The 11,867-nt window shown below is 35.7% G+C and overlaps 2 protein-coding genes across 2 annotated transcripts in view; one reads left to right on the top strand and one right to left on the bottom strand.

The window, feature by feature from the left end:
• Positions 1 to 65: 65 nt before the first annotated feature.
• CBG25805 lies at positions 66 to 4,507 on the top strand (the record flags this gene model as incomplete). Its single annotated transcript, XM_045243357.1, has 3 exons — positions 66 to 122; positions 3,767 to 4,051; positions 4,121 to 4,507. 3 exons carry the CDS (start codon positions 66 to 68, stop codon positions 4,505 to 4,507), a joined length of 729 nt encoding a protein of 242 aa, XP_045099738.1.
• A 1,447-nt stretch (positions 4,508 to 5,954) lies between these two features.
• Cbr-nhr-121 overlaps positions 5,955 to 11,867 on the bottom strand; it is a gene marked incomplete at both ends in the record, with an annotated part of 7,053 nt that continues 1,140 nt past the window's right edge. Inside the window, 9 exons of the mRNA XM_045243356.1 lie at positions 5,955 to 6,071; positions 6,697 to 6,854; positions 6,909 to 7,027; positions 7,645 to 7,743; positions 7,829 to 8,043; positions 8,516 to 8,648; positions 9,144 to 9,386; positions 9,539 to 9,599; positions 9,650 to 9,838. Coding sequence (XP_045095763.1) covers positions 5,955 to 6,071; positions 6,697 to 6,854; positions 6,909 to 7,027; positions 7,645 to 7,743; positions 7,829 to 8,043; positions 8,516 to 8,648; positions 9,144 to 9,386; positions 9,539 to 9,599; positions 9,650 to 9,838 — 1,334 coding nt within the window. The remainder of the gene's footprint in view (positions 6,072 to 6,696; positions 6,855 to 6,908; positions 7,028 to 7,644; positions 7,744 to 7,828; positions 8,044 to 8,515; positions 8,649 to 9,143; positions 9,387 to 9,538; positions 9,600 to 9,649; positions 9,839 to 11,867) is intronic.

Here is an 11,867-nt window from a genome sequence, read left to right as displayed (position 1 = left end):
AAAATAGTGATGAGGACCGATAGGAGGAGAGATGAGAAGTTTTGAAAAAATTTTTGGGAAGCAAAATGGATAATTATAACGAGCTATTGGTTGAAGATGCATTTGACGATGAGGATGATGATGTTCCGTTTTGTCCGTTCTGAAAAATTCTCATAACCTTTTGTAAAAATCAATATATATAAATTCAAACTGTAAAATGTAGCCCTTAGAAAAAGCTTCAAAATGATATAAAATATGACAAGTTTTAAATTTCAGAATATTAGGAAATCAAGCTTGGAAACTATCAGAGCCGCCGGCCAGCTCTCAAAAAGGTGAAGGAAGCCCTCGTAAAAGTGCCAAAACTTTTGAAAAAATGATGATTTTTCAAAAATTCAAATTGGAGATTATAAACTATGGTAGCTAGAAAAAAGTTGTCAACTACAAAAATTAAGCTCTAGTTTTTATTAATATTTTCTGAAATTTCCAGACAAATTGGAAAAGTTTAAAGTAGTTTCTTGGAAACAAATTTCTCTATATTCCTGGGAGTTTAAACTTTTCCAATACATTTTTTTTTTTGAAATTTAACACTAATAAAGTTCCAGATGTCCTCCTCAGATGGCAGTGATCTAAAGCCAGGAGGCGTGGAAAACGTAGAAGACGTGAGAAATGAAGAAGAAAAATTAGAAATGCTTATTATCACGAAACCCATAAATTTTGTGGACGAATTCCATCTGAATCTCACAGATTCCAAAATCAAACTTCGTTATCTAACACCAAAACAATTAACCGCATTCGAATTTGAAACCGAATTTCTTCATGATGATTCTGATGACAATATCATTGAAGACTTCTGGAGAGATGCTACAAGGAATTGAAACAACTTCAAGGAATTGGGAAATTGACCATAACTGTGGAATCTGATGGATGTGATGATTTGGATTCATATAGATGGCATGGGACCCGAAGATTCAAGGTTTTCGAAGAGTTTGGGAACTTTTTGGACAGCCTCTTGGACACTATTCACAATTTGAGCGTTTTTGATTTCTTCTTTACAGTAAGTTCCTCTCTTTTCTTAATACAGTGCGTAACATAAGTATAAAGCCACCCCTAAATCTAGCTATAACTTTTAAGATTCGCAATTTTTTGAAAATCTGAAGCCAGAATCGTAATCAGCATCTAAAATTACCCCAGTAAAATGTTTTTGGTGATTTTATACTTCAAACGGACGGAATGGCCGGACAAAAGCTGAAAAATCGGTTTCTGTAAGCGTAACTTAAGTATAAAGCCACTTTAGGAAAAAGGATGCTGATTACGATTCTGGTTTCAGATTTTCAAAAAATTAAAAACGTTATATTAGGTTGGNGGGAAAGTNTTTGTNACTTTTTCAATAGTTTATTTCTCAAAGAAAAATAACCGAATAATTAATTATATTGTCCATCATTATCAACAACATGTCTCCAACGTTCCCTCAATTTATGGATTCCATTGCGGTAGAATCCAGCCGGGCGTGAGGCAAAGTATTGTTTGAGTGCCGCTTCGACCGCTCCACGGGAATTGAAGCTTCTTCCTTCGAAGGCACGTGTCATATCGCCAAATAACCAATAGTCGGAAGGAGCAAGATCAGGAGAATACGGGGGGTGAGGGAGAACATTCCATCCATATCCCATCAGCTCCTGCTTCACTTGTTTCGAAACATGTGGGCGAGCGTTATCATGTTGATAGTACACTTTCTTGTCTTTCAGGGCCGAACGGTCGACTGCTTTCTTGAGGTTTCGTAGTTGAGTAGTGTAGAGGTCTCCAGTTATTGTTTTGCCCTCGGGCAGAAGTTCCCAGTAGATGGGGCCGTCCACTCCCCACCACACAGAGAGCATAACTTTTTTCGGATGAAGGTCGGGTTTGGGGACATCCTGTGGGCTCTCTCCTTCTCCAACCCACTGGGATTTCCTGTGGTGATTATCGTAGAAGACCCACTTCTCATCTCCGGTTATTAGCCGGTCCAGCCATCGATCGCCCGCGTGGAGAGTGAGAAGAGTAATCGAATCGTCGACTCGGCGGTCAAGGTTGGCTTGAGTCAGGTGATGAGGTATGAATCGACCAAAAAGTTTTCTCATTCCAAGAGACTTCAAACCTTCAAGGACTGTGCTATGGTGAACTCCGAATGTGACAGCTAGTTCACGGCTAGATTGAAATGGATCCGATTGCAATGCGTGCTTCAGCTTGTCCAAATCCAACTCACGGGGTCTCCCAGAGCGATCCTTTTCATCGAGCGAGAAGTCATCTTTTTCGAAACGATGGAACCAATTGCGAATAGTATTGTAGTGAGGGGCATGTGTGTTGTACACATTCTTCAAGAAAGTTTCCGAATCCTTCATCGTGGTGTGAGATAGGAAGAGGTAAATCAAAACATGTCTGATGTGAATAGCAGTGGGAACAAACATATCGTTTCAATTACAGATGAGGAGCAGGGAAGGAGATGGGGACTTGTTTATATGGAAGGTTCTTATCACCTTGTTATTCACTAAAGTCGATATCATACACAGCCTCCATATACGAGAACAGTGATTAAACAAACAGAGTGACAAAGACTTTCCCGCCAACCTAATAGCTAGATTTCGGAGTGGCTTTATACTTATGCACTGTATGTAAATTGGTGTAATTTGAGTGCTGTGAAAATCATTTAGTACTGTTTGATTAGTTTAAAAATATCACAAATTATAAAACAAATCAAGAGCTTTATTTTGTTAGTTGACAACTTTTTTCTAGCTACAGTAGCTTTTTAGATATTCGCCTTTGAAGTTGTTGCGCCTCCCCGACGCTTGAAGAGCCGACGCTTGAAGAGAGAGAGGGGAGGGCGCTTTCTTTAAAGGCGCATACCTCAAAAACTACGGTAGCTAGAGACAAGTCATCAATTGAAAAAATGCATGAAAAATGGTTAAATATATTTTTATAGTTTATAGTTTTTTTTATTTGGTTTTTGAGATATGCGTCTTTAAAGTCGTGTCACCTCTACTTCCCTTTGGGCAAAAGAGGTATTAACTTTAAAGGCGCAAAGCTCAAAAACTATGATAGCTAGAATAAATTTGTAAATTATGGAATTACGTAAAATGTTATTTGCTAGATTTGTGTAGTTTATCAGTTTTTTTTCCAGCTACCAATTTTTCTGAGATATGCGCCTTTAAAGTCAGCACACCAAACCCTCCTACTTGTACTCCCATGCGCCTGGGTGCAAAAACGCGGCAATTTTAAAGGCGCATATCTCAAAAAGTACGGTAGATGGAAAGAAATTATCACAAAGTATGTTCTGAATTTTTCAGCCAAATTCAAAAAGTTTGAATTACATTTTCGGAATTTGAAAAAGAGGAGAAAAATTGAAAAACTGAAATCAAGAAAAATAGAGGAAACTATCTTAATATTGAAGCTAGAAAAGCTAGAATTTCAATTTATTCCCCACTAAAATCAAATTTTAATTTTACACATTTTTCAATTAATTAAAGGTGGGGGGACAGGAGATTTTTCGTAGTTTTTTTGTAGCTAGAGTATGCATTCTACCGTCACGGTGTACAACACTTAATGTCACTCTGCGTACAGCTGTCGTCCTCGCCTTTATGTATGCAATCGGGCGTGCGCTTTCTCTTTGCCCGCGTGGCTCAGTCGGTAGCGGCGCCGCACCCTCAATCATCGCCCTCACAAGTTCAACTCCTCGAGGGGCACCTTTGAACGAAATTTCGAGAACATTATTTTTTTCATGTCCCCCCACCTTTAACTAAAACATGTAATTTTGTTTCAGTTCGAAACACCCGAAGATGTTGGACAGATCATGGACCGCATAGATTACTCAAATATTTGTAAAATTTATTTGGATTACAATGAGAGATCATTAGAAAGAAAAGAAAGTCATGAGTTGAATATGATCTCAGTTATCGGCACTGAGGCATTCCAACATGCTGACAAACTTCGGGTCAAAAATGTGATCTTTCCATGGGACGAATGTCGTTTTTTCTCGAATTTTAATGATGCGGTTGTATGCTTCCATGGCGAACTTCATGACCATTATTTGATGGATTTGATAAGAGTGAGTTTGAGCAAAATTCCAAAAATACATTTTTTTTTCACAACAATTTTATTTTACAAAATTTTGCAGGATCTTCTCAAAAATCATGAACTGGCAAAACTTCAAATCAACTGTCCATCTCGTACCTCTTTCGATCAAAATGTAATCGATAGACTGAGAAGCAAATATGAGACGGATTTGAATAACTGGGCCTATTTTTCTTACGAACGTTCTGGAAAATTGGGAATGAATCTTGGTTATAAAATGATTGTTTTCCGTGGACCAAGATATAGGGGAGAAAAAAATGGAGTGCATGAATACTATGATGATATGGACGTCGAGGAAGAGATAGAAGGCATTGTGAAAAATTCTGAAAAACTTCCTGATGATATTGATATGATACTCGCTGATTTGTACATTGAGGAACAATTTCCCGAATTGTTTTTGAAGCAAAATTCCTATATTGGAATTCAATGATCTTTTTTTTGTTGTTTAAAACCAACAAAATTCAAAAACAATCAAATCTCATAATTTACATTTGAATTAGAACTTAGAAATGTCTAGAATTAAAAAAAAATTCTGAAGTTTTGAAAATCTATAAATACCATAATAACCCGTACTAAAAATATCCCAAACTTTAAAAACCAAAAAATCCCGAATTCTTTAAATACTTCAACTTATGATTAAAAATATTTAAAAATCCATAAATTTATTAAATACATAACAATCCGATTTTGTTGTTGATATCCTTTTTTTTTTCAAAAATTGTATTTTTCATTTTATTTATTTTGTTTTTTTTTCTTTTAAAGGTGGGGGGACATGAAAAAAATAATGTTCTCGAAATTCCGTTCAAAGATGCCCCTCGAGGAGTTGAACTTGTGAGGGCGATGATTGAGGGTGCGGCGCCGCTACCGACTGAGCCACGCGGGCAAAGAGAAAGCGGACGCCCGATTGCATACATAAAGGCGAGGACGACAGCTGTACGCAGAGTGACATTAAGTGTTGTACACCGTGACGGTAGAATGCATACTCTAGCTACAAAAAAACTACGAAAAATCTCCTGTCCCCCCACCTTTAATATAATTTTTTTCTATTCCCGAAATGTATTTGTATTTTCATATTATTATTATTTTTTTAAATAAAAACGATTTTGAATATTTTTTTTAGTTAGCAAGATAATCTGTAGTTTCAGCAATAACAAGAACTTTCAAGAACTCTAAAATTCAGAATTTTCATCTTAAATATTTTCAGAATTAGAATTTTGAGAAATACGAATCATTTTGTATAAAATTTTCGAAATTCAATCTTTTCGGTTCAAAAAACAATATTTTTGTACTCCAGAGATACGTAGTACTAGAGGCGTACACACACACATTTTCTCTGCGTCTCTTGTTTCTTCACACTCTCTCACTCTTTCAATCTATTTCATGTGATTTCCAGATTATATTCATACGCTCCTTCGAGCAGAAATGTCACATTTTTCATTTTTTTTTGATTTTCAAGAAGTTTCCTCCATTTAAGGCACGCGCCTTTAAGGATAAGATATCAATATGGTAGCCTCTCTTTCACACCATGAACTTTAAAGGCGCATAACTCAAAAAATCTTCAAGTTATTTGAAAGTTGTAAACCACCAAAATGTATAAAATCAAATTTCACACATTTAATTTGTTCGCATCTTTTTTCTAGCTACCGTAGTTTTTGAGCTATGCGCGAGGATGAGCAATCCGGCTCATGGAGCTCTATGTTCCAATGTTTCATTTTGTAATTGATTTTGAACCAATTTCAATTTTTTCTATTTCAAAAAATTGTAAAATCTGTCCCTTTCATCTTTAATGTATTTTTTCCAAATTTTAATTAATTTCCAAATGAACATTTTTATGGCAAGAAATATAAATTTTCAACAAGTTTTTCGTCTTTACAAAATCAATAATTCGCCGCTCCACCGCCTCGCTGAATCAATTTAATCAGTAGATCATCCAATTGCCATAAATCGAAAAATTGGATTTTTTGATGAGATTCCAAACATTCCATTCCAACGGCCTGAAATAACTTATGTTTTTTGATGGAAAACAAGATTTTTATGCAAAACGAACGCGAAATTTGAATTCAGGACCCTCAAATTAGTCGAAAAAGAATGAACAACCTAGTTTTTAGAAAAATTGCACAAATGGCGCAGTGGGATTTTCAAAGTTTTCCACTACCAATCTGACGACCCGAGTTCGATTCCACTTGGTGGTAAACTCTTTTTGCTTTTGTGCTGAGCAATATTTTAGGGCTCTAGAAGCTTCTGGATGGGATTTTTTCATTTTTTTTTTTGGAAATTTTCGAAATTTCAAAAGCCAAAAATTTCAGAAAATCTGAAATTTTGGAATCTAGAACCTTCTAAAACACCGACATCCTTCACAAAAAAAGAAACAAAAAGAGTTTGCCACCATGTGGACTCGAACCCGGGTGTTGAGATTACCAGATTCCAACAGTGAAAATCCCACTGAGCCATCTGGCCGATTTTGGTAAAAATAGGGGAAAATGTGGTTTTTACGCCATTTAATTGGTTTCAATACATGGAAAGGAAATTTCGTGTTTTTTTCAACGTTTTTCAGCAAGAAAATTCTAGTTTCGCTCAATATTTTCAGATAAATTCGTCTATTTTTGGGGGAAAACTCACAAAAATGCTGCTCATCATCAAAATGACGTTTCCAATGCGCTGAGCAATCTCGTCTTTCGACATTCCAAGACTTTGATAATGAATGTTCAGTGCTCTCAAAATCGAATCCATATATGAGTTCATGAACTTCTTCAGGGGTTCCGAGACGTCGCAACATGCTGAAACTGGAAATTTTAAGAATTTTCTGGAATTTTTCCTTTAAAAACACTCACTTGACGATTTGAAAGAAACCAGAGCTTTCAAAAGTACGAATTCCGTAAAACTCAAATTTATCGCCTTCATCGACACACACACTTCATTCACCAATCGTTCCATCAGCGGGCGGTACAGTCTGTAAAATCGCTGTCTTAGGGCGAAAAATTGAAAACAACTCAAAAATCAGCTTCTACGGGGCTCGAAACCGGAAAAATAACACAAAACTCAACTTTCACAAGCTTAAAAACCTATAAAATAGCCTAAACATCGAAATTTTCGCTATTTTTAGAAAAATTGGCCGGATGGCTCAGTGGGATTTTCGATTTGAAACTTTGGTAATCTCAACACCCGGGTTCGAGTCCTCTTGGTAGCAAACTTTTTTTCGCTTTTGTTTTAAGAGGTATTTCACGGTTCTAGAAAGCTTCAGAAGATTCTAGATACCCGAATTTCAGATTTTTCTAAATTTTTGGCTTCTGAAATTCAAAATTTTTTTAAAAAAACCCCCAATTTGTCGTTTAGAGCCCTTTAAAATTATTGATTATTGCTCAAAGCAAAGGCAAAAAGAGTTTGCCACCAGGTGAAATCGAACCCGGGTCGTCAGATTGGTAGTGAGAATCATTGAAAATCCCACTGAGCCATTTGTGCAATTTTTCAAAAGCTTTGTTTTTTAACGCTATTTTGACTATTTTTAGGATTCTGAATTCAAATTTAGCATTTTTTTTTCGAATGAAAATTAACTTCTAGAGTACCTACTTGATCTTCAAATCCGAACTAATACAATCATTTTCATCTTCCCATCCAGTCTTATTTCCAGCCTGGGCACCAACGTACATACCATTGAACATGACGAATCTGGAATTTTCAGAGTGTATTACAGCAATTTTCAGCTCCAAAAAGACCAAAATTTGCCTGGAAACCTTCAAAGAATGCAACTAACTTCTCTGGAAGACCCAGTCGATATGACAAGTAGGATGGGTCCAAAATCGTGTGATAAAGAACGCATCGTCGCAAAAAAATCATACGATCTCTTGTATTCAATAGCTCAAAATGACGCCATCCGCGAAGCCATTCATAAATCACCAGAATTTGCGGTCGAATGTGCTTCTGAATTCCCGCAAATGTGAGAGGCTGAAGATCCGAAAGAGAGTAAGGCTGAAAAAGACCTTGTGACTTTCTTCAAAATTGAGATTTTTGAAAAATTCAAAATGGAGGTTTTAGGATTTGAAAAGGGCTATGAAATACATATAAAATACATAATGTTTTGAATTTTGGTTCTTTTAATAGAGGAGTTTTAAAGATTGGAATCTACATCATCAGCATGAATTAACATGGATGGGAAGAAACGTTGTAAATAGCTTCGTATTTTAGATTTTTTTTTAAATTTTAACATGGATGTTGTAGGATTTGAAAAGAGCTACAAAACAACATAAAACTCATTATGATTCAACTGATGGGGAAATAGAAGATTCTTAAAGATTGAAATCTAGAGGCTCCTTGTCAGCATGAAGTAGTCTCCCCAGGTAAAAACGATGTAGCTAGCTTCGAATTTGAGATTTTTCAAAAATTCAAAATGGATACTGTAGTTCTCAAAAAGGGCTACAAAATTAGATAAAAATCAACTCACAATCTCATTTGAATTCTCATTTGTTATCAAATTCGAAATACTATTATTCGAGCAGTACAACAGTTTGCGGCGCTCGTTGAACAGCCGTTCCTCTCGAAGAAGGTCTTCCAGCACTTGTTCAGCTTCGAATTGTCTGAAAACGTATGATTTTGGAAGTGGAATTTGATGGAAAATATAGAATTTTAAATGGGCTTTCCAATGGCACATAATTCATTGTATTCAAACAATTTTGTCATTAGATAGTGGTTGTTGAACTAGGTATACCGTAAGAACAGACCCCCCCCCTCCAAACCCGTCAACTTTAAACTCATATATCTCTGTTCCTGTAAAAGATATCAATTAGTAGCAAACTAACAAAATGTTTATCATAATGTGATAAACATTTTATTAGTTGACAACTTTTTGATATCTCTTATAGGAAACGAGGTAAATTGACTCAAATGTAGATGTCATTCTATAGGAGGAAATACGGTGTAACTTAAGATTTTATCCTTTTTTTGGCCATTAACCCAAATGAACTTGTTTGAATTTTATATTAATTTGTAGCTCTTTGAAACTCCTATTTTCGCAAATTAAAATTTTCGAAAATTACGAATATTCACAAAAGTTACAGTACCCCAAAACTCACAAAGACATATCAACAGAAATTTTTGGAGACAGTGTGATCTCCTCGCTTATCGATGATGAATAGGATTGAGCGTAGTGCACTTCTGGAGACGATTCTTCATAGATTTGCTCGTCCTTGAAGATTACTGTAGATCCTTGGATTACTGTAGTTTGTGGTGGCGGTGGGCTTAGCGCCTTCATGTTGTTGTTATACATGATTTTCCGACGACCAGCGTTGCAATCTCTTCTGGGTTGGACTGCCGACCTAAAATTAGATGTATCTTGACTGAAAATTAAGATTTCTGAAAAGTTAAAAATGCAAAATGTAGCTCTGCAAAAGGGCTACAAAATTACAAACAATACAAAAAATGTCAATAAAATTGTTTGGAAAATTTCGGTTCCAAAGTTTAAACCAACCTTTCCATGCCCATACTTAAGCATTTTTGGTAGCGACACGCTCGACAGATCACTCGCATTGCTGAAAATGCCAAAAATGTTACAATTTTGAATCCCAATTAACCTTATTACCATAATTAACTCGACAAAGATTCTGATGGCTACACACGAAATTCCGATTCAGGGTTACAGTACGTCGGAAGAATGCGGCGCACGCTGAGCACGACGCCGCATTGAAATGATAGCCGTTTGATGGTGCTCCACAGATTGTGCACTCTTTTTGTTGTTGACTAGATGACGTGGAGTTGTTCCAGTCGGATTCTGAAAAATCGCTTTTTAGAAAAAAAAATTTCTTAAGAATTTTTTTAAAAGTTTCATAACATCGACCTTTTTTTGCTGCTTTTTCTGGAAATTTCAGAGCATACAAAACAAAACTAGAGCTTCATTTTTGTAATTGACAACTTTTTTCTAACTACCGTAGTTTTCGAGTTATGCGCCTTTAAATTAGGTGCGTCTTCTTGCTTGTCGCCAAAAAGAAAGAGGGAGGTGCGCCAACTTTAAAGGCGCATATCTCCAATAGTACGGTATATCAAGAAAGTGGTTAACTGCAAGAATTAAGTTTCAGCTCTGTTTAATATACATGAGAAATTTCAAGAAGATTGAAATCCGTTAAATTAGTTTTCAGGAACTCCAAAATTTTAAAGTCAAAAAAAAAACAATAATATGGGGAAAATAATTTTCTTGAGTGTAAAATTCACAGAATATACACAACAATACAGGAGTTTTATTTTCATAGTTGACACCTTTCTTCTAGCTACCGTAGTTTTGGAGATATGCGCCTTTAAAGTTAGCTGACCTGCCAACGGTAGCGAAGGAAATGGAAGGAGGTAGGTTAACTTTAAAAACGCATATTTCAAAAACTACCGTAGCTAGAAAATAGTTGTCAACTACAAATATAAGTAAAAATAAAATTTCACACATTTCACTAGTTGACAATTTTTTTTCAGCTACCGTAGTTTCAAAGATATGCGTCTTTGAATACAACGTCTCACTTACCATGGTGATGTTGGAACATTTGCCGTCTCGATTGTTCTAGAAAAAATATAAAAATTCAAATTTTAAGAACAAAAAAAAAGAAAATTTAAGTAAATTTAATCCTTCTGGGATAAGGGAAACTCCAAACCACGAAAACTAGAAATCATCAAAATTCCAAAGAACGAAAAAATTTTTTGCACAAAAAAGGTGGCATGCTTGGAAACTGAAAATTTCCGGGAAAGTACATAGAACATAATATACTACATTAAACGAGAGAGTACACAAAATTGAGAGACGCCAGAGAAATAGGTTCTTATCAGTAGAGCTCACGTGTCTCTCTTGTGTGCTCCAAGGTGAAATGGCGGACAATCAACAAAAAATATAGGTGTATATATATTATTGATGAAAGTAAGAAACTGATAAAAACGATACTGATCATGGGAAACAACTTCGGGCAAAAAAGTGGGCGGAGCCTAGGTGCGAGCTACACTGTATACCAGAGGAAATTTATGAGTTGTTTTACTCAAAAAGTGCCTTAAATTCATAAAATAGTATTGGCAAACTCAAACAACTAGGTTCCAAACATCAGAAATCTTTTAAAACCGTTAAAAACCATATTTCCTAACAATGAGGTCAGATGGTCTAGTGGGATTTTTCGAGAATCGCAATCTCAACACCCGGGTTCGATTCCATCCGGTGGCAAACTTTTTTTGCTTTTGTTTTAGGCAAGTTTTTAGGGTTCTAGAAGGTTCTAGATGCCGAAATTTCTGATTTTTCGAATTTTGAAACTTCGAAAATCTGAAATTTTTTGATAAAATTTTTTTTCTAGAATCAAAAAATTTTATTTTAAAAAAAACCATATGTATCAAAAAAAGTTCAAAAATAGAGTTTTCCTAAATCTTGGTACTGTACTCGATTTCACACTGGCCTCTCCAAAAATCCAATCGAACAGCATGAGGAAACGGCTACGAATGGTGTACTGAAAAAAATGAATTTGTCTGAAACTTTCAGAGTATACAAAGTAAAACTAGAGCTTCATTTTTGTAGTTGACAACTTTTCTCTAGCTACCGTAGTTTTGGAGATATGCGCCTTTGAAGTTAGCGCGTTGCTTGAGGCTTGAAGAAAAGGGAAGGAGAAGGCGTGCTAAGTTTGAAGGCGCATATCTCCAGAAGCATAAAGCTAGAAGAAAGAAATTTGTTATTGACCTATGTGAAGTTTTATTTTACACATTTTACTAATTAACAACTTTTTTCTAGCTACTGTAGTTTTTGAGATATGCGCCTTTAAAGTTGGCGCATTCCACCACAGGGCGAG

The sequence above is a fragment of the Caenorhabditis briggsae genome, assembly GCF_000004555.2.
Source record: "Caenorhabditis briggsae complete genome, chrIII, whole genome shotgun sequence".
NCBI lineage: Eukaryota > Metazoa > Nematoda > Chromadorea > Rhabditida > Rhabditidae > Caenorhabditis > Caenorhabditis briggsae.
Note: the sequence above shows the minus strand (reverse complement) of the source record. Positions and strands in the feature narration are given on the sequence as shown.